At 34.8% G+C, this 23966-nt stretch overlaps 1 protein-coding gene and 1 pseudogene across 1 annotated transcript; both read right to left on the bottom strand.

The window, feature by feature from the left end:
• LOC122134975 lies at positions 1–11150 on the bottom strand (annotated as a pseudogene).
• A 2193-nt stretch (positions 11151–13343) lies between these two features.
• On the bottom strand, positions 13344–16476 carry LOC122134025 (lipoprotein lipase-like). Its single transcript, XM_042712425.1, has 9 exons — positions 16219–16476; positions 15955–16134; positions 15732–15843; positions 15392–15625; positions 15065–15307; positions 14555–14675; positions 14121–14300; positions 13808–13915; positions 13344–13668 (listed from the first exon to the last, which is right to left on the bottom strand). Exons 1-9 carry the CDS (start codon positions 16459–16461, stop codon positions 13617–13619), a joined length of 1473 nt encoding a protein of 490 aa, XP_042568359.1. The 5' UTR covers positions 16462–16476; the 3' UTR covers positions 13344–13616.
• Between the last annotated feature and the right edge of the window lie 7490 nt (positions 16477–23966).

Here is a 23966-nt window from a genome sequence, read left to right as displayed (position 1 = left end):
CTAAGGAGGCTTTTTATAGGCAGCTAAAGTCTTCTTCCCTTCTTCAGTCTTCTTCTTCCTGGACAGAGACACAAACACATCCCAAAACAAAGAAACACCAACCATAGAAATAACACACAAAAGGGACATACATTACAAGTCCCAACATAAGCAAAAAGAAAGACTTGCAGTTGGGCAATCCAACCGAGCAAACCATCATTCCACTGATCCAGTGCTGGTCTTTTTTTTCAGGGAAATTCACCTCATCTAACAAACACATTCCTTACATTTGACCCACAATGACTCTCAGATCTGTCAGTTTTCACCAGAGGTAGTGCTTTGTTAATGTTTACACCTATCCTCAATTTTGGTTACAGTGATTCTGAATGTCACTGGGATCTTTGTCATATGGCCAGTAAACTGAGCAGTCATTGTTTTGATTATTGTTGCAGTTTGGAGGTGCAGGCCCCACCAGCTGAGATCCTAGAATGGTGCCATAGGATTGACCGCAGCACCTGCAGTGTTTGGCTGGGAAAGGGGTGTGTGAGTCCAGAGCAATGGTTGACATGTGACCAAGAGAGCTCTGCACATATTTAGACCTCTGCCCCCACCACAAAAACTGGGACAACCGCATTCCTTTTTCTTTCCTTTTTTTTTTCCCGCATTTTGCCTCCATGGGTGAAAACTCTCACGTTGAGGATTTTTCATTAGAGGCACATGGGGTTCCTCATTGCGCAGCATAGCATTTGAGGTTAGCCAAATGCAAATTCCAGTATAAAGTTTTGCGTTCAGTTTTCCATGTGGGATGGGCCTTGAATTAATTCTTAAAATCTTGTTAAATAGTATTCATTTTCTCAGAATTTTCGACAAGCAATAAAAGCAGCAATATCTGTTGTGATTTTTAAGTGCTTTACGAGCACCCAAACATGTCAAGAAACTTAAAGGGATGCTAACACTAACATCTTGCAGATGTCTTGATTAAACGTTCCAGCGGCCAACTGTACGTCCTACAACACCCAAAAGTCTGGACTGCCTTATTTTGACTGGGCTTGTTGTCACTTCATTTTATTCCATGATGGGGTGGCTGAAGGGATTGTGGGGCGTTTTCTCCCTGGGTCAATCGTATCTACACAACTGCCTGCTTTAGCAGCTTGGGGCATTGTAGAGCGGGTCAGTTTTTGATAGGATGGTGGTGGTTGTTAGATATTTCCGGCATTATATTTAGACCACATGCCATTAAATGCCTGAAATAAGGATTAAGCACAATCTCGTAATAATTTCATATTTTTGGTTCTAAGACATAAAATACAGTAGTGTTTATGTTTTTAAAGCGTTTTTTACTTGTCTTTGAAAAAGGTGGTTGCTACAACAAGTGGTTGAATGGCGAATAATAAGTTGTTTGGGACCATTAAACATCGTAATGCTCACTCATGTCCGTTTTAAACAGCATTGTGTTTTATGATTGCGATCTTGCAAACAATTCTAACCTCAAACTTTCACGTAAAATGTTGTATAATTGAAGAGTGAAAGAATTGTCGAAAGCCTTAATGATGGTGACATTGAAGTCATGTGACTGGTGTAGTTTGTTTATATCCTACCCACTTAGCTTTTTACTTCTGGCAATTGTATTTTAGATTTCAAATTTCATAAAATTTTGTTGATTCTGAGGATTAATCATGATGAAACAGGAGCTTTGCAATGGTGAGGTCACATTAGCGAAACACATAAGCTAAATCTTGACGAACCTTTTATTGGACAAAACAAAACCAAAAAAGAATCAAACTTTTGTTGGAACAGAGATTTTTTGATTTATTTTTTTGTTTTTTTAAAACCATGGAAAAATCGTATAATATATCATTATATAATCACTCTATTGGCCTGGCACAATAAAAACCCTTATGTAAGCTTTGGTCTCAAAAATAATTCCTCTAGTGTTAGGTTGTGTTTACTTTTCCCAGCTCTTAATATTTCCTTAATCTATCACTATTGTGGGTTGTTTTTGGAACTTTTACTTATTATTTTGAACAGTCATGATGGCTGCTCTCAAAATGACTGTGTTGTGGTGCAAATCAACAGCCTCATGTCCTAAAAACCTTGGTGAAAAAATGGCTCCATGCAAAGTCTAGTACCCGGAAAAAGAGCCTGATATAGCAACTGTGAAAGGCAATGATGTCCCTGAGGGGCACCATCCCTGGCCACCTTGCACATTGTTGAAAGAGCTCATCGTTCTGTAAAAGAATGCCTCTGACCTAGAGTACACCAGAGTAACGGTTCAACCTTCATTTACTTGTGGCTCTCTTCCTAGTCAAGTATGAAATGATTAAGCTCTGCCATGTAATGCATTAATATTCCATTGTCTATTTGAATATAGCTCACATAGTTATTTTAATGTGTTTGTCAGGACAACACCATTGTCCTTCCAATAGAGCAATACTGGCAGTTAAAGTAGACACCATGTCCCTGCAAAACCTTCAGCACAGAATATTTCTTAGCTGCCATTAGGAATTTTTAGACATTTGCATTTGAAACTTCCCGTGTTTATGATTATTTGAACCACAGTGCCAAAAATGATTCAGCAATTTCCCAAAAATGAAGATTCCTCATGTGATAGATGAGAGCCATAAATGAGAGACAGATGGTGACCATAAAGCCTCTATAAACCCACAGTTCACATATGTTTTGCCTCTATAGTCAGTTTTTATATTCAACTTCAGTGATATGGCTTTCTTGTAAAAATTTCCCACAGAAAGGTATAAAAAAAAAAAAATGAGTTCTTGATGTTTTGGGTCTGAACACAAATCTCACAACATCTTGCATGAGATCGCTGACTTTTGATTTTGATGGACTAAAGTTCACAGCGTGGTTTAAAAACTATCCAGGACTTTTTGACTTTGATGGACGGCTGATCTTGACCAACTACAAGTCTGACCCTTCTTACCACCCACTGGTAGACTTTAGTCAGCAATTATGTAATTGGCTAGTGCTGTGCGAAAAAGACCACTATTTATGATCAGCAGTAAAATTGTCTCTGTTGGCTTTTATATGAGCTTGAAACCCAAGGGAGCTCATTATAAAAAAAGACACTTTGCTAGGGGTTCTTAGGGGGTTAGGGGCTAGGGGTTCCTCTCTACAGTATGTAACCATGACATGAGGAGATAGTTTGTGGCCAACTGACACATCCATTTCCCGGAGACATGGTACCTTACCCTGAACCTATAGTCAAGGGAGCTAACGTAGAGTTGTATTAAAATATAAATTTAAACTCAAGAAATATCCTGAATCAATTTAATCTTTGTTCAATATTAAAAGAAAATGTGTAATTATTGTGACTTGATGTGTTTTAGTGTGTTTAGTTTGAAGCCATAAACACAGGTCTAATCACTCTTCAGAACTCATGACAACAACCACCTTTCTTTCTCATTCCCAAACATATGCATCTAACCTTTAGCCCATGAATTGGGCCATAGTCTTGGAGCCCTGTAACTCTTAGGTACCTGGGTCACATACAAACCTGTCGTTTTTAATTAATATTGTTAAAGCCAACAACTGACACATGCATGAATGATTAACACTGGGTTTTGCAAAACAAATATGGATGAAATCTTGACTAGCGTCATTTGTTTAGAAAATGCATGCTGCTACACTGTTGCCAAAATACTAGCTTGTTTTTGTTTGATTGCACTGGTAGATTAGCATATAACCTGTCACACTATAGAACACAGATACCTTTCAGGTGATTGGTGACCTTTTCCAGCTGTAGCAGCCAGGCTCTTCACACTTCCTAGAGCTCTTTGGCAGATTAGTTCTGCTCTGTCCACCCCTCCCCATTACATGTTAAGTCACATTTGACAGCGAGGGCTGACAAGCATGGCTCATTGTTTCCAGACTGAATTTTGGATGTCTAACAGATCAAATGAATCCACATCACCTGTGATTTATGGGGAGGGCCTGGAAAAGGACACAGTGACCTTTGGCCCACTTATCTCATTTTCACTTCTGGAAGCTTTAAGTGTGCTGCAGAATTTTTGTGAATGAAAGCAACACAACACTAGTGCATAATTTGTATACTGTACCTGGTACTAGGCTTCGTAGACGTGGTAATATAGAAAAATTAATTAACGGCAGCAAGTAAATAACTTGTATTAATTGGGCCATTAACTTTATATAGTATAAAAAAATAAATGCTTGTACAAATTGTTGTTGCAACTGTTTAATTGGTCCCCAATGGAAAACACCAAATAACTAGTAGCCCCCAGATAATTTTTTAGTCTGAGACTCCCGATCTATATTTTACTTCATGCATCATATATTCTGTGGCAGCATGATGAGGTTCTGACTCTCGAGGCCTGGAGATCTCCGGTGGCAAAGGCAAGTTTTTTCATGTGTCCCTCAAGCCTCATACAAGATGAGGAGACAACAGCACAAGTTCTCCCCCTGTAGCCTGCGGTGCATGAGTCACATATTGAACATCAATAAAGACAAATGCTTTGTAGGTAAGACGCCTGAACAGATTCTGGGATGAGATGAGATATACTAATGAAACATTAACTTGTCTCAGTCCTACATCTCTCCTACAATGAGCCTTATCTCCATTGCTGAGGTAAACTTTCGGACTGAAGATGTACCTGTTTTTGTCTTGTCAGTGTAGTGAGCAGCCCATTTGTGGAAACCGTATCGTAGAAGAGGGGGAAGAATGTGACGTGGGCCATGATGAAAGTGATCATGATTATTTGAAATATCAAAGCAGGTGAGTTTTATGGTAGGGGAGAGATTAAATTGATTATGGTTCTTTGGGTCCATCAACGCTACCTTCTTGAAGACAATCATTGGTTTGTTTTAAACGAACTGTTTGTGCTGATATTACTACTCATAAAATTATAAATAGAGTGCACATGTTTTTGTATCCGACTTAAAGCCTAATACCTGCGCTAGCACCACTTCTTCGGTTCTTTGCACTACTTTAGCAGAAACGTGTGGCTTTGATTCCTGGGGCACCCTGCTCTGAAAGTGTGTCGAATCCTAGACACAGATGGCCCAATTGCAAGGCTTAAGAATTCTTTCCTGAAACTGGATGAGTTTTGATGACCTGGCTGGTTGGATGAAGGTTTGTTGTTAGCATTTGGTTTAAAATAGTATGCTACCATCTTCCTTTTGTTGCCTTTTACTGCAGTGATGGCCTCACTAGTCTTGTGTAAAGTAGAAGGATTTAGCTTTAACATTTTTTGGACAGCCACTTGAGATTGATGACGACAAGTAACACATCTCTCCAATTGGGTCCTTCCAACTGGCAAAAAACACTCCCTGCAAGCAAGAAAACATTACTTTTGAGGGAACTTATGAATGTTCAAAACATCTGACTGACATTAAAGGCTAACCAGATGCACAGCTGAGAGTCAACTGCATCTGTCCAAACATGATTTGTGTTTACTTTAGCCCTCTTCCAGCCATGTGTCTCACACCATTGACCATTACAAATTTATTTTAACTCCACTGCTGATTTGAGAATTAAATACTGTCCAGCTTTTCAACCATAAATCATTGTGCTCTCAGTAACTTTGTACACAATGTCACCTATGTTTATTTCAAAGAAATCCAAGAACATGACATTCTGATTTTGAGAAAGCCGGATTATCTCAAAATAGTTAATGACAACAGATGGCTATAGATTCATGGAAATCTAACAAAGACAGCATGTTTTTGGGAATTGCACAATAAAAATACAGTATATGTTAACCTGTGAATGGCTTATTTATGGTTGTCTCTGCACATTTGTTTTCTCCGGAAATCACAGGTTCAGAAGGATATCAGGAAGGTTAAAATTTAGTGTTTCGCAAACTTTTGGCTATAATGAGTGGTATCGCGACATCACTTTGAGATGCTGGATTTGCTGTCATGATTTTATCTCTTCATGTCGTCCTTGAGGTGGTTACCATGATAAGCTCTAAGAACTAAGTGACATTTAAGCTTGAATGGGGTAATTGTTCCTTTTGCCCAAACAACATACGAAAACATTAAAGATTTTAAGCAATGATATTAATGTAAGTGTTCCCTCAGAGAAAACGTGCCCATGTGTTTTACCTAATAATATTTAATCTGGACATGCTCAAGACAAGAGCTGTGGGAATTCTTATAATGTGACGTCATTTTAGTTAAAAAAAATTTTTTTTGCCTAAAAGGTCTATTGCTTGTTGCCAATAGTGTAGTAGTAGTAGAAAAAATAATACTTTTTTAAAAAAGAAGCTTTATGTTGGGTAAGATGATTCACCAGATTAACTTGAACCTGTTTTGAAATATGTATAATGGCGTACTCTAAATTATTTTAAAGACAGAACAGATAATTTAAGACAATGCTTGAACAGTGTTTGCTGGTAGCCAGAAGCATCATCGTTACAAATAACTGAATTAAATTAATTTACACTAATGACTTAATTCAAACACAAATCCAGTATTATTTAATACAATCAATCACATTTCAAGGTTTTTCAAGCATATGGCTTACCTTAGTACAAACGTTCACAATCCATTTGCATGAATCACATTCATAGCAACACATTACATATTGAATACAGTACAGTCAGTGCAGTTGCAGATCAATAACAGCTGTATAAATACATTTGTTGAAGTGCTTCATTAAAAAATCACTTGTAAATCTTTCCATTGGCTCTTCAATTTAAGCCTGTGTTGGAACAAAGAAAACTGCAGTTATTAGAAATATTTAGTAAGCCTAACTATAGTATGCTATTGTCACCTTTTAGATAAAGACCTCCACGGCTCCTTGCATGTCACAAATACAACATCCTGAGCTGAACTTCCCATTTGTGGATCTTTCAAGCACAACACAATTCTAAAAAATAAAGAGTAAAAGCACTTAAAAGTGTGTGAATGTCAATGCTTAAAAAATAAAACATCAAATCAAGTGGCTGTAACGAAAGCAAACTTTTCAACCAAAACATTTCACGAAAATTAGTTTGAAATGATAAAACATTAGATATGTTCAAAGTTAAGTTCTGGTAGCAAAATGTTGGTAGTTCATTAATGTGATGAACTACACCTAGTGTTACTCTGCTAGGACACCTGTGTAAACTTGAGGAGAACTGACTTTCTTGAGACCAATTCATTGAAGTCACTGAGCAAAAATGGTTTAGAAATGTGAATCTGAAGTATGTGAATGCTTTTTATGTTCACTATATCTAGTAAAAATGTTTAAAAACATACTTCTTTTGTGTCTCCCCGGCTCTGACTCTGATTTTATGGACCTGTACGCCAGAATTCTTAGAATCTCCTTACCACCACGAGGAGAGCAGAGAGAGTAAAGAGGATGTGGACTCTTTCAACTTAAACTTCAGCATCAGAAGATCTCCAATGTCCTTCTCGGTTACCACAAGGAATGAATAAGTTTTATTGGCGGTGATCTTCTCCTGTCTGCTTGATGAAGTTAGTAAAGATGGTTAGCAAAAGGAATTTGACCGGTATGCTAACTATATAGTCATCTCTAAAAGATATGATTATGGATTACTCACATGTTTAACTTGAGAGCTTCTGCTTCGCCATTGGTACCATAAAGTGAGACTGTCAGTGTTGGCTCCATCGCTAACTGATTTAGTTTACCAAGGAAGTTGATTTTCAATTGATAATGGAAAACTGAAATTAAAAAATGACTAACCAGTGTTATTATTGTTAACTAAGACTAAGACCATTTAAAACAAAACAAAATCTTGAAATAAAATATAAAAACCATATTTCAGCAAAATGTCAAAGCAACATTTCAAATTTTCGTACTAAAATGTCTAAAACACAACAAACACAACAAAAACTGAAAAGTAAGGGTACATTTAAATGACAATAACATACTTCACAATGTATTTTTTTTTTCTTGCATTTTTGAAAAGTTTTCACGTACCAACAACAAAATTATCAAACTGTTCCTTATCTACATAAATCCGCGAAAATGACTAAAAATGCTGTATTATTCATGCCAGGGCCAGTAGTTGGCGATGTCACTTTGTAAAGAAACTTGCGCATGCCTATGGACTGGACAAGTAGTACGCATGCGCATGACGTCACCATTTTCACAAATTCACATTCAAAAACTTGTACTTTGAAACCCCATTTTCAAAAGTTTGTTTTTTAAGTTCCTCAAAACGCCATTGTCTTCTAAATGAAAATGGTACTATCTAAACGCCAGCTACAGCTTTTTTTAAAAACTATATAGACATATTAATAAAACACAACAAAATTGTTTAAATTCCTCCTCTGAAACTTGACACTGACCTCTGAATGGCAAGGAGCCTCGTGTCTTGGTGAACATCTTGATGCTTCTTGCCTTACGGACTTTGCTGGCATCGTAGCCCACAATGTGTCGGCGGTTCTTGTGACACTGGAGCCACATGCCGCAGTTGAACATGTCATTGCTCCCACAGATGTACGCTCTGCTAGCTTCTCCTTCAATCAGCAGAGAGTCGATGAAAAGCTGGACGGACCTCTCATGCTCACCTCTGATGGCATTATTTAAGGCTAAGGGTATTAATAACATAATTTATATGATTTTAAACTTTTGTAAATATGATCTTTTTAATCATATAAGTCAATAACCTGGTTTTTAGCAGAGATGAATGATTTCATTGTAGAAATGTTGTAGCAGGTTTAAATGTAAATTGCCAAAACAAATTAGAAATCCAGATCAAGAACCTACTCCTGATACACAACTATTTTAAATATGTTATAATTTATTATATTAATTGTATTATATTTTTATTTAAAAATATACAATGTTTAATATATAAAAAAGGTTAAAATATTTAATATTTTAAAACACATTTTTTATATTAAATAATATATGCCAAATTTCTATGATGCTACATCGTCTTTCAACAATAAACAATTCAACAACCAGTGGCCCCATGTGCATGTATGCATTCTCTTCCCACATATTTTGGAAATATTTAGGAAATATTGGGGTAAATGGTAAGGAAGCATATAGATGTCATTGTGAAAAGTGCTATACGAATAAATTTGAATTTAACTGAATTTCCCAGATAAGGGTCTTTACCAAGTATTCCATAACTGGCAATTTTCTCTAGAGCTCCTCTCAAGTTGCAGCCAGGCTGGAAGCTTCCTCCATTAGGGTATATGTCCACATGGCCGACCGGCTGCTCGATACCGATACCGATACTGAGACCCAGAGAACCTCGAGTGAATGTGTGAAGGACATCTACAAAATGGGCATCATCTGGGGACAGACGTCTGTGGGCATGGACCCCTTCAAAGTTTGGTCCAGCTGGGTCTAGACCTGCAAAAAATTGTCCCATATGTTGTGTTCAAGACCTGTTCTAAGATTTATTTCCAAAAGAATGCCAATTAACCTACCCGTGATTCGTCCAACTTTATTGGTTGCATGACTTCCTGCAAAACCTGCAATGTGGGCGCCAAGACTGTAGCCAAGGAGGTGCAACTTCTCAAGAGGAACGTTGGCAGACTCCTTATGAATTCAACATGGGCACAATAATGCAAATCGAAAAACCTAGAATAGCAGTATGTGTAATTTGATTTGATTTGACTTGCTAACACGAACCTCTAACCAGTCTATGAACAGTCCGATCTCTTGTCCCACCATCTTCGTGTTTTTGTGCTGCCAACGCATAATAGTTCTACGCCGTGTCCAACCAGTCCACAACAATAACATTAGCATCCTTCTACCTGTTATAAAGTGTGGCAACCAGTTTCTCAACCCAGCTCTCAAACAATCCACTTACCTAGGGGACAAGAGCTAATTTAACACTAACATATGGGACAGCTTGAAAAAGAATCAGCTGAATTTATTGAATGTTTGTAACTGTTGCTTTACCGTCCACCCATGAATGACTAAAAAGGTTTTTGAAGTCCTAGGGGACAAGAGTCTCTGGTTTGCCACGCACACAATGTAACACACATCATCATCTGGTTGGGACGGGTTTTTCTCAGAGAAAACTTGACATTGGCTTTGTTGACATCTGACAGGTCCCTTAGATCGTCCAGGAAATGATCTATGTAAAGATGATGACCATTCAAAAAGAAGAATATAGTACTATTAAAATGTACTTTAAATAAAATACATTAAAATACATTAAAAGGGCAACTTAGACTGCAATATCAAATAAAAAGTTTTAAATTTTAAAAGAAATTTATTTTAATTAAAAATTCTAGGAAACTGAGTTTGTAAAAATATAATACCAATATAAAGACATCAGTCATTCAACATTTTTTTATTGAAATAAATAATTTAAAAATAAAAAATATTAAATTAAAAACGTAATAAAATTATTTTGTAATTTTAAAATATATATTATAAAAAATATGTATTATAATTATAAAAGTGTGGATGTACAGATATTTTAAGATATAATATTAAAATAAAATTATTCTTAATTATTGTGTTATTTATTATAATTAAAAACCTATTAAATCCAATTAAAAAATAACATTTGAATGGAAGGCAATTAGTAATTGACAATCTCACATTTTTTTTTGTAATTAAAAAATATATATATTTAAGTAAAAAATTATATATACATAATATAAAATAAAATATGGAACAATAAAAATTAGGTTTAAGATGTGACATACTTGGCATGCTTAATAAAACAGGTTACGAATATTTCCAGATTTCAGCTCAGCTGACATAATAGGTGGGTGGGAGCCATAATATCCTTATTATACACTATTATCACACCTTTAATTGATGCGATATCACATTGCACATAAAGATTACCTTGTGATGAGTATATGAACTTGAAATGTACTTTTAAGGAACCCTCCTCTTAAAACATCATCTAAGATTCAGCTGACTCGAAGAAATGAAAAATAATTGGGCACCGGCGGCACCTTTCTTCCTGCTATAACATATACTGAGAAAAGAAAATATTCGCAAACTCCTGGTGCTGCTTGAATACTTGCTCATGAAATCTAAACCTCAGACTTCAGTTAAGTTTCTAAATAGCACTAGTAAGAGCCATTGGTCTCATCCCACAGGCGGGGTAATATGGCCAGACATTTGTTTAGGACTTAGTCAAGAGCTGTGTCTCACGAGGTTATTAACCATAATAAAACATGCAGTTTTCAGCTTGGACCTTTTTATGCAAATATAAAAATTATGTTATCATTTACTTACCTAACTTTAATTGTTTAAGATCCATGTAGTATTCTGTCTTTCATGGAGCAAAAAAATAAGAGGTTTTGCAAAATGTTCATGCTGCTCCTTTTCCTTTGGTTGTCTGTCTGTCTATCGTTCCGTCGTTCTGTCAATCACTCTATTTATCATTCTGTCTCATGTTCTATTTAAAACAATGGTTATGTCAATATTCATTTAACGGGTTATGTCAATATTCATGAAAAACATTAATAATAAATATAGAGGAGAGAGAAGTAAAGTCTCTTTTCTTGGCATTTGAGAGAACAAAGAATCATAATTCATTATGTGCCAGTACCCTCAATGCTCTTAGCTCTTTGCATGCATTTTGATAGTCATCCCGTAACACTCAGACCCTGCCAAAACTCTCAATGACACTTGCACCATGGTCATTCCTTCCATTTGTTATAACAAAGACCAGGCACCAGAATTGCTGCTTTCATCCAAAATATTCTTAGAGAACAAAAACATAACTAATAACCTGTCACATGCTCTTTAGCAGATGGAAATGCTTCTAGATACCACTGTCCACCGTACAAGAACTCAGAGCTCGAATATGATTTCTAAGAAGAATTAGAAATTGATAAATAAAAATCAGATTTAAATCTCCATATCTTATGTTTTTATTCCTTAATGTGGTGAACTGGCAGAAGTAGGGTATATTCCAAAAATTCAATGCTGAAATTTCACAACAGTCTTGCAGGAGGTTCTGACTAATGAAAGTATTGTATTTTTATTCCAAGACCTTGTTCTTCCACGAAAAAGGGGAGGGGATCTTAAAAAACAAGCTCCTTGTGTTTTGATTCAAGGTTGCTGCACGTGAGTTGCTCTCCCTTTAAACAATGTGAGTGAGTCAATTCACATTTATTTTACACACACGTTGTTGTTATTTGAATGGATGACGCTCCATTCACATAACATCTTATATGAATGGAGCTAACATGAGCAAAACAATGACAGATTGATGTCTTTTAATGAATTTGTATTAGATTAGATTAAAATATATTTAAGCAACACATTTCTGAAGAGACTGAGGCCTTGCCAAATAAGTTTTTAAGTTTTAAAAATTAAGTTCCAGAATTCTGTTTATGCCATGAAATTTGCACCCAATTTCAAAATAGTTTGAATTAGTTTGAGACCAGAAATATCAAGAACATTCGAATTTAATGCAGACAATTTGCACATAAAATAAAGATTTAAATGAAAAATGCAAAGCACTTGTATACCGTATCAATATTTATTAAAATGACATCATACAGTGCACGGCATATAGATTCATATGATCACAACTGATCATTTCATTTCCTTCCAGTGACTTCAATCAGTCAATTTTTGTTTATATAAACAGAAACATGGGATACATATATTATGTGCTTAATATACAAATATATACATTTAATAAATAGGAAAAAGGGACAGTTTTGGTGTATTTGTGGCTATTATGTGGGACAGTCAACCCTGTCAGGCCTGGACAACTGTCAACATTTCTTAGATCAAATGTATCTTGTTTTACTTCTTGACTGGCTCATGTGTAAACTAAAGTTATCATGAAGGGGGTGATGAGAAACAAAACAAAAGTGGCAGAATCGTTTGTTAAATTTGCTTTTACCAAACAAAACTGAATTGAAAGAGGTGACAAAAAACAAACAAACAAAAAACAACAACAACAACAACAACAAAAATCAATAAAAGTGGCAGAATCGTTTGTTGATTTTGCTCTTTTACCAAACAATACTGAATCAAAGGGAGGCAAAGGCTTTTAAAATGACCTGTGCCAGACACAATAACCTTAGAAATGAAAGAAAGGTAGACATTTGAAGAGCTGTTTGTAAGTATACATAATAACAATTACAAATATTTACAGTAATCATTTCATCTTGATTCAGCGGTTAGGAGATTGAGAAGATTTGGTCCCATTTTTTAATTCATTCAGACTGATTTTCGGTTTGCAACAGAGACAAATTAAAGAGGATTAGCATAGCTAGAAAACTGCTTTGGTAAAACCTAATTCACAGTACAACCCAACAAAACGGCTAAATAACCTAGTTATTTAGTTTCTAAGTGGAATTTCAAGAGTAATACTGATAAACCAAACAAACGGTAATGTTTCAAATGGCATCTTTCTCCAAAAGAAGAGTCTCTTTGGTGGGCAACTAGCCAATCCTTTTAACTAAGTGCAAGTCATTTTTAGATAGACTGGAACTGATTACTTGCATAAATATGTTGCATTGAGACTTGATTATCATTTTTATGGATTAAAGACGTAGTAAAGTTTGTCTAGCCAAATCTCAGATGACCTGTGATGTGTCTCAAGTGGTATCCGAAGTAACTGTTTTATTTTAAAACTGCACAGCAGCAATGTTTTCAAGATGGGCTTTCTTGCAGGATGTGTTTCTGAATTACTAAACTGATCCAGTTTGCCCTGGCAGATTCTGTGCCAGATCCCAGAAGAGGCGGATTATGACGTGTGTCTTTACTCGGTGCTCTGTTTGAATGAACTTCCATCCATCTTCAACTTGTGCAATCTACCAGTGTAAAGTGCAAAGGGTTTAGTCAAACAAAACTCATCACAACAAATAAAACAGGAACATAATAACTGAGCAGGGAAGGTCACTTTTAGAGGGCCGTGTCAACAGATCGGGTGGACAGCAAGTGGAAATTTACCTCTGGTTTTTGCGGCTCGACTGGGCTTCTTTTTCTTTCATGAAGACCGCGGCCTCGCCTCCACGGGAAAGGTAGGAAAATTCACCTTCTTTGGCTCTGAAGATGATTCTGGATTAAAAAAACACATACATTTTGAATTCTGCACAAGTTTTAAAGGTATAAAATAAAAAACAAAAATAAAATGCGATGCAATGCAATAAAAATGCACGATATATATAAAAAAAGAAAAACTGTGTATTAAGGCAAAATAACATATAATACATAAAATGGTATAAAGAATGTTTAAGATGTCAAAACATGTCTCTCTGCTTACTTAGACTGAGTTTCTCCTGATTTGACGCGTAGTTTACGGATGTGGAAGGTATCTGGGTTCCACCATGGCCAGCTGATGAGGGTGTCTTTCTCCCAGAAAAGTTTTACGATCAGCAGCTCTCCGATGTCCACATCCGTGGTAAGCAGGAAAGACACGGTGGTGTTTGTGTTCAAAGCAGGCCTGTGGAATCAAAAACCATCTCTATCACTTTTCTCTGTTATCTCAGCACAGCACGGAGTCCAATCTGAAGCAAAACATGGTCTAAAATAGTTGCACGACCGGATTTTTGCTACATAAGTTCATAAAAATCACTGAAGCCAAAGAAAAGTCTCTGGATCTTTCTTGGTAAACATCTTAACGTTGCATTTTTGAGTAATTTAGAATTAATGTGAACTAAGTCCTGACATATCCATCAGGAAATGCTGCTATCTTACATAATGTAGGGGATATTTTCCTTCTCGCCGTGGATTCCGTACAATGAGATCTTCATGGGCTGATCAGTGTAGCTTAATTTTGTCTTGCCGAAGAAGTGGACCTTCACTTGATAATGGAAAACTGTGGAAAGATCATTATATTTAGAACAGATTTTTAAAAATCACTAAAAATAAAATATTGATGTTTTATGTTTAAAAATTTAAAATATATTTTCCATTAATTACTTTATTTCATTATAAACAAATAAAAACTAATTTATTCAAATAATAAATATAATATAAAATTATATTTTATGTATTTTAAATGTTCTAAAAATGATCAAATAAAATAATACTAATTTATTTTATTATTGCAGTAAAATGTATATAATTAATTCATTTTATTTTTTTTATATTATTTCAGTTTTATAAAATATAAAATACATTTTACAGGAATATATATATATATATATATATATATATATATATATATATATATATATATATATAAAAAATTTGGGTGCCCTTCACCTTTATATGGCATAACATCTCTGGTCTTCATGTACATCTTGCTGCTCCTGCGTGTGCGAATTTTGTTGACTCCGTAGCCCACCTTGTTGCAGCGGTTCTTGCGGCAGCTGAGGCACATGCCCTTGTTGAAGCTGTCTTTGGAGCTGCAACGGTAAGCCAAGCTTTCTTGCTCCTGGTTCAACAGCGAGTCGATGAACAGGTGGATGGAGCGCTCGTGGGAGCATTTCACGATCTGATCCATGTCTGTGGAGAACCAAGAAACACAGTGAAGCTTGTATTTGTGATTTTGAAATCTAAGAACGTCATAGGAGGATAATGGGAACATACTTCTTAAACCACTGGTGGCCACCATCAACACGGTGTTCTGGAGGTCACAGCCGGGTTGGAATGTTCCTCCGTTGGGGTAGACGTCTATGTGGCCCACTGGCCTCTGAATCCCAATGCTGCGATCTGGGGAACCGCGGGTGTTGGTGTGAAGAACGTCCACAAAAAGGGCATCATCGGGGAAAAGAGTGCTTTGGGCATCTGCATACTCAAAACTAGGGCCAGCAGGATCCATGCCTGAAGATCCAAGAAGATTGGTCCATTTTAATGGTTGGCCTTTTGCATTTAAGGGCTTGAATAGTAAAATAGAAAAATGACACCCAAAGAAACAACATCAAGTTACCTGTGATTCTGTTAACTTTATGTTTGGTGAGAAGTCCAGCGATTCCTGCTACATGAGCACCAAGACTGTAGCCCAACAGATGGAGCTTCTCCCAAGGATAGTCAATCTCAGCCTGGATGAAGAAACAAGACAAGATAAAGTTGACTGCATAAAACAAACTCTGTACCTTCATCAGATGCTCTTCACCTTGATGTAGAACAAACCATCTCTGAGTTTGACATACCTGTAACCAGTTGACAAACTTGGCCACGTCCCTCCCCACTAGTTTGGTGTAGCCGGCTGATGTAAGGTAGTGTTGTTGCGCACGGGACAGCCAGTCCACCACAATCACATTGGCTGTTGGCTCTCGTTCATACAGGGCTGTTACCAGTTTGGGAACCCAGCTTTCAAACATACCCGTAACCTGAGATGAAATCATTGGAGTCATGTTTTGCACTGCTTTGCACATTAATTCAAAATCGTCAACAAGTATAGTAGAAGCACTCACCGTCCATCCGTGAATAACTATGAAAGTCTTGTTATCTGGATTGAAGTTACATTCTTTGATGGTTTCAGGTTGACCTGGAACTATGTAGCATAGATCGTCTTCGGGTTCTTCGCTGGTCCTGAAGGAAAACTTGGACACTATATCACTGAAGTCCGTCATCCATTCTGTGCCATTGTCCATGATGTTATCTGTCCAAAACCAGATCAACAATGAGTTTAACAGCCAGCAAGGTAAGTGCCGCATGCTTACCTTAAATGCTTTTTACTTGTAAGAGGCTTATAAAAAATGTAATTACTGAAGTTGTAAAGAAGCTTATCTCGCATGTGCTTATACTTTTCCCTAATTTTGTATATGAAGAATTATTTCCAAATGGCAAGCTTGGATCCTTTCCCAGTGCTTGACTGACTATACATTAAAAAAAAAACATTTTACTGTAAGTCCTTCAATATGAGTTCATAACTGACTTTTCTGGCATATAAACAGAGTCTCAAACAATCATTCGACCTGATAATTACTGTACCATATTTTTAAAAGTAAACAAATTAGACTATTTGTTTTTTTTTTTTAAAGAAATTAAGTTTTATAGATAATGTTTACAAATCATCAAGTTTCATAATATATATTGTAAGGTAAATGTTAATAATAAAGATAATTTGCAAGTGCCATATGAATAATAAATGCTACTTAAAAATACAAAAGATTAATAAAAAACAAGAAAAATTGTTTTACTTTTTTTTTTTTTGTTTTTTTTTACAGAAACCAACATGGTTTTTTAAGACATAATAATAATAATAATAATACAGTATAAAAATAATACTTAAATGTATAAAATGTATACATTAAAAATACAATATATATAAAAACTGCTTTGTGAAATCCTAATATTTTGCACCATCCAACATTATCTTCTGATACATAAAAGTTTACATAAATACAAAATATAAAATACAAATTCATAGAAAGATGAAGTATACATTTAAAATACAATAAAATGCAGTAAAAGGCATGTTTCGTTCATAACTTAAGTGATCATACTGGTGCAGTAACATCGTTTACTGATATCTGTGTAAATTGATATTTAATATTCGACTTCCCCATCAAAAATATTCTAAGTTAGGCACCGGAAACGTGAAAACTGTAACACTTTTAAACTTTATATACAAGTTTCATTCTATGATTTATAAAACAAATAAGCATATACTTACTAAAAAGTGGGAAATTCACTCGTTGGCTCAATCGTAGTTGCAGAAAACCCGCGGATATGTAGACAAAAAAAACGTCCAAGAATATAAAACAAGCGCTGCTTACTCTCCCCATATTAATAAAATTATAATGATCACGGATGCAACAACTTATTAAATTAAATCTAAAAGGCGTTGAGATCCTGGTATTTACAGCGTTACAGCGGGTTAATATTCCAGTTGGGGGGTAGCAGCTGCTTTAGATGACCTGTGTCCAGAGTTTCTCTCAAGAGTTTAAATCAGAACCGCTACAAGCTTGTCTTTATCCTCCCGTGCGGGACCGCATGCAAATCACTGAAATTCTATTGGTCGAGAGAGGCGGGGTAAGACCTGATATGACCAATAAAAGGCCAGGAACCCCCACACTAACTCATCACTTACTTACTTACAAAACTGTGAAGTTGTGAGGCCCCTGAGAGTCTACAAACAAATCAATTTCTCAAGGACGTCTTTCTTTCTTTCTTTCTTTCTTTCTTTCTTTCTTTCTTTTTTTTCTTTCTTTTTTTTTTTTTTATTCCCCCAAAAAGTCATTTTGTTATTTTTTTCTTATTATTATTTATATTTTTAAATTAGTCTTTTTCAAATTGTTTATTTTTACACTAAAGTTTTCTTTCTTTCTTTCTTTCTTTCAAGCGCTAAACAAATACATGCAACTCAGTATTGGGGATTAATGCTAAAAAATAAATGCAAGAAAAAACACATGCACGTGCCCTTTCATAAACACACTCCTACATGTGCATGTCTAAGCACTTATAAACATTTATACTCTCATCCTGTTCTCAGGAACATGAAATAATACAGAGAAATGAACCACTGTTCATTTAAAAATGTGACTTACTAAAATTTGAAGACCTTCTGAAAAAACCATTGCAATGACTGATTCACACAGTAAAGGAGTAGTTCACCTGCAGGACATCCAAGATGTAAATGCATTTGTTTTTTTTCATCAGAACAGATTTGGAGAAATGTAGCATTTCTTCCCTTTCTCAACAGTGTGCCGTCAGAATGGGAGTCCAAAGGGATGATGAAAACATATTCTGCAAGTAATTCACATGACTTCAGTCTATCAATTAACATCTTGTGAAGTGAAAAGCTGTGAGTTTGTAAGAAAAAAATTCATCATTTAGGCATTTTAAATTTAAACTGTTGCTTCTGGCCAAAATATGATATCCACAATCTATAATAATGCTTCCTCCAGTGAAACAGTTCATCCCCGTCTTTAATGATGGATCTGCTTCTTACAAGCACGCAGCTTTTTGCTTTACAGAAGTTTTGTGGATTACTGTATGGTGCTTGTAATGTTTTTATCTGCTGTTTGGACTCTCATTCTGACGGCACCCATTCACTTGCTTTGGTGAGCAAGTGATGTAATGCTACATTTCTCCAAATCTGTTCCGCCTAACAATCCTTTATGGTTATGGTTTAGTCACATAGTAATCAAAATTAAAATGTAGTAGTTTGCAGTGCTCTGGTAATATAATCATAATGAAAGACTGAGATGTAGTTCCCACATAAAACTTTCACAGTTTGATTTGTACTTGCAAATCTCCACATTTGTGTTTTTACATGTATTTCATTTCTGGAACATTAAGATACCAGTATGCACTTGCATGATAACGTTTAACTACAGTTGTTTAAATAAATGAGATTTGTTCATGTATAAAGTGGAATGCACTGAATACAACAACATCAGACTCACAGATTTGCACCTTTTATCTTACACAGATCGGGGAAATATGTTAACAGTGATTCCAAATGTTTGCAAAAGCACTAAATAAAACCCACCTGGTCAAGCCCGTGACTCAAACTTCCAAGGCTTTCATCTCTTTAGTCTTATCCTTCATTCCCATCTCGAGGTTAGCAAAGCTTTTCATTTACATAAATGAGGCCAGTGCAGTCCGAGTCTCTTGATAGTTGCATCTACTGCATTCATGATGAAAAATTAGGATTGCAGAGTCAGATCCCGATGGGCATGAAACTAATGCCCCTTTCAGCTGTGAATGTTGTAACTTTGTCTGCTTAAACCCTCAAAAGGGGTAGTTGGAAAGATTTAGATTTTGTCTTGTTAAGCCTATGAAACCTATAAAAGATTACTACTTTAAAATAATCAAATATATATTAGGGCTGTCAAATGATTAAAATAATAAAAAATTAATCATAATATAAATAAATAATATTTTAATGTATTTATTTATTTTTATTTTAAGAATTTTTTACAAATATTTGTATGCATTCAGTACATTCTGAAGAAAGAAAATTATATAATTAGTCATTTTTTTAGCCACCCTTATAGTAAGAGGACGTGAAGAGTCTATAAAAATAATCAGAAGTCTCACTTCTCAAATTTAATGTGTAAGAGTTTTCTTAGTTTTTTAATAGAATGATTAATTTAGACTACATTTGCGTCAATCATTGGAAGACATGTTGAAATTATGGCCAATGACAATGCAAAATGTCAAATTATGACAAATACAGATGCAGAATGAATATGAATTGTCAGGCAGCTGTTATTCATGGAAACCAATGACAATGCAATTTAGCTCATATTATGAATAAGGTGGGGCTTTATACAATAATAGAGTCGTTTTAAAGTAATTTCTGTAAGATTTTTAAAGATACAGATTTTTAAAAATTATTATATCAGATGCATATGTGTAATTCCATTTTGGCATCTTAATTCACTGTGCTTGAAATTGTAAAACTACAAGGTGCTTCTTATATAAAAGGGTTCACATTTTAAGATTGTAGATAAGAATGTAATATATATACAGTATATATATATATATATATATATATATATATATATATATATATATATATATATATATATATGTATATATATTGCTAAATAAATGAAATCTAAATAAAAAGAAGCCTGCAAAATTCTAGCATTCAGTAAAAAAAATTTCATCAAAAATGAAATTTTTGCTATATTGTAAGATAAAAAAAAATTTTTTTTTACTAATGTCCTACTTAAGTACATCTATGTATTTAGATTTATGTATTTGTATTTATTTTTGTTGGGGTTTGGTTTTTTTGTTTTGGCAGATAAAGTATATGATATTTGCGTTAGGGTAGAGTCAAGTGATGATGAGGGCTTTCTCTCAGCGTGAGATAAGCCTCATTGTTTTGCTTGAATTTAAGTACGGGACTGCGAAACCGTGAAGTTTCAGCGAATGCTATGGATTAGCATTACATTCAGTTGCATCTCTTTTGGGTCCTTTAAAGGCGAAGTCATCCTAAATGTATGGTGTAATAGTGAGCAACAGCTGGACGACTTGCAGCTTTTCAGAGAACTGTGGGAGAAATCCAAGTCTTTAATCTTGCCCCTGATGAAGAACACCCATTGGCCCACCATTTTTTATTTTTTTTTTGGATATTGAAAGCGCTGTTGTAGAATAATCAGATGAAAAAATGACACCTACAGTTGACTTTAATCCCCGTTGTGACATTAATCAGTTCTGTGACTTTTAAAAGTGATGAATTCAACTACAGCCCAAGCGACACATCAGGTCACACGGCGCTGAATGCAGCGTAGGGCTGTTTCATATGGAATAACACGGCTGTCAGTAGGGGTCTCTGAGTTATGTTTTTGTCAGCGATACTATTGCTGTACATCTCCCTTGTTCCCACCAGAGCATAGAGATCTCTGTTCCATATGCCACATATGTTACGCCACATGTTCATGGTGTATGTAGGCCTACATAAAGCACACAACGAGAAGCTTCATACCACATGCATGTTTTGTCATAACTCTCAGTGGTAGAATTTCTCTGTAATTTGAGAAAAGCTTCATGCAATTTCAACATCAATCCAACGTTTGTATACTACTCACGGAAAAGTCTCTGTAAAATGCGGTTTGGAGCATTTTTGTTGGCCCCCCATTTGAAAAACAATTTTGCGTATGATGCAAATCATAACCCAACAGTCCTAGATGTTGGCACAAAACTGTTAAATCAAAAAAAAAAAAAAAAAAAAAAAAAAGGTATAAAAAATATTATTCATAATGAAGTTTTTATTTAAAAAATAACTTTAAAATAATAAAAAAAAAATCATTAAAAGTGTGATACTGGTGTACAGGCACAATATTAAAGTAACTGTACATTAAAAAATAACCATTGTTTACTCACATCATGTTTCCAGCTGTTTTCATAACTTTAGCTTGTTCTGGCAAGGTTCGCACAAAGTTATGAACAAAAATTCTTCCAAGATTGTTAGTAGAACGCTAGTTTAAAGTTATTTCATTTTTAATAATGTTATCAAAACGTTAACCCAAAAAATGTTTATTTATACGGAACATTTTTCTAAAACATTTTAGTTGGAGGTTAGATTTTTATTTTAATTTTTTACATTACTTACTGCTCGTTTCAGATGGTTCAAAAGCAAAAGATTGTTAAGAACTTTTCAAAGAAATGTTCTCATAATGTTTGCAAAATGATCTAATTGAATATTTTCTTAATGTTTTTTTCTAATGTTAACATTATAGCAGAACATAATGTTATAATACATAATATTATTATAATAATACATAATTTTAACATAATGTCAATGTTTTGCGATTTTTTTTTTTTTTTTTTTTTAATGTGAACGTTCATATTTTGGGTGATTTCAGGAATACAAAACGAAATGAATAAAGGATCAGAGGATAGTAATTGTCCATATTAAGATGGTTTTGCTTTCGAATAGACACAATAAAAAATAAATAAATAAATAAATAAATAGATTGAATGCTATATTTGAAGTCTTCTAAAGCGATTTGATAGCTTTGTGAGGAAAAGATTACAATTGTAGTCATTATTCATCAAAAATCTCATTATTGATTCATTTTAGCTAACTGGCTTTGTTTACATTTAAACAAACTAAAAAAATTGAGTCACTTAATCCTGAACTTTTTTTTCTTCTTCTTCTTCTTCTCTCTCTCTCTTTTCTTTTATGAAATACTTTTCCTAAATGATAGCTTGACTGTATTGAACAACTTTAGCTTGTAACTTAGAAGTAGCCCCAAAACTGATAGCATATACTTGTTTAAGCTAAAAACAATACATTTTGTTAGCTTGTAGTGTGAAATACAGCCATTTCAGAGTACCCATAACACTATTTGGCATCAATATAGATATTTACCTGTCTCTACGAGTCTGTTTGTGTGTGCACATCTTGTGGGTAATCGTTGAAAGTTTGATGTATCTTATGCAGCAGCTTTCATGGGCAATGAATGGCTCAAAACTCAGATGCCCTCAGCGTTGGCCTTACCACACTCTACTGCCAACTGCGTTTCACAAGTCCTCACTCCCAGGAACCATCACACTGAAGACGCTGGTTCAACCTCTCCCTCGGCACCTTTCACAATACTTCTGATTAGAGTATGCCAAGATCATATCCAAATGATTTGTGTTGTTTCTGGTATACTGCCCATTTCAAAAAGGCCATTTTTCTCTGTCTGTTGGATACTTTTGGTTCTTCGTTATTCTATATGTCTTTCTATACTCATTTCCAAGAATGAATTCCACAGAATCACTGTATGGATGTTTTCACAGCTTGGGATAGCTGTGTCTTAGATTGCTCTCTGATGTTGCAAATTGGATGCCTGCCATTGCAAAATATAGTCTATCATGCTGTGTTAACAACATGCATCATTTTAGTGCTTGAAGGGTTTCAGCCCAGTTTCTTGACCGATCTTCAGAGAGAGACTTCACTTAGAAGAACAGTTACTGTTTTGGTTTGAATGCGTGTCTTCAGACAGGATGCAGGGGCCTCTGGCTGTTTTCAGAGAATAGAGCAACTGGAAGAATGTTTTTGCATGCAAGCAGAGAGCTCAGTTGGGAATAGGATGGATTAACTTTTGGAATTAAGTTGACAGATTTGGAAGAGATTTATGTTGGCAAGTCAACTATAATAGTACCATTACTTAGTCAAGTTGATTATTCATGTTTTTCATTAAGCATGTAATTTTTATACCAACAGCTGCACTAAATGTAATGTAATAATGGCGATGGTGGCGCCACCTGTCTGCCATTGGTTGGACAAACCCACATGAAAAAATACTATAGTAATTTATAGTAAATACTAGTGTTTTTGAACCATACTATAGTAAAGTACTTTAATCAATTTGTTGTGGTAATTGTATATTTGCTGTGGTAATATAACAACTATAGTAATATAAACAAATTACATTAGCCAATACTGTATTAAGTTTATATTTTATATTCTACTACAATTCACTACAGTTTCGTGTAGTAAAAACTAAAATATACTACAGTTTGTATTACAGTTTATCAATTCACTGTAGTTAATACTACAGTATGCTGTAGAATTCATTAAAAAGTGTTGTAAATACTATAATATAGCCTATACAGTATAATACACTTTACTATAGTATGGTTCAAAAACACTATATTTACTATAAAATACTTTAGTATTTTTTCATGTGGGTTGATTATATAAAGTTTATTTATTATTATGTTCATTATAATTTTTTAAATATTACTTATTTATTAAATATTTTCAAAT

This window comes from Cyprinus carpio, chromosome A22 (assembly GCF_018340385.1).
Source record: "Cyprinus carpio isolate SPL01 chromosome A22, ASM1834038v1, whole genome shotgun sequence".
Taxonomy (NCBI): domain Eukaryota; kingdom Metazoa; phylum Chordata; class Actinopteri; order Cypriniformes; family Cyprinidae; genus Cyprinus; species Cyprinus carpio.
The sequence above is the reverse complement of the archived record's forward strand: the minus strand, read 5'-3'. Positions and strand labels throughout refer to the sequence as shown.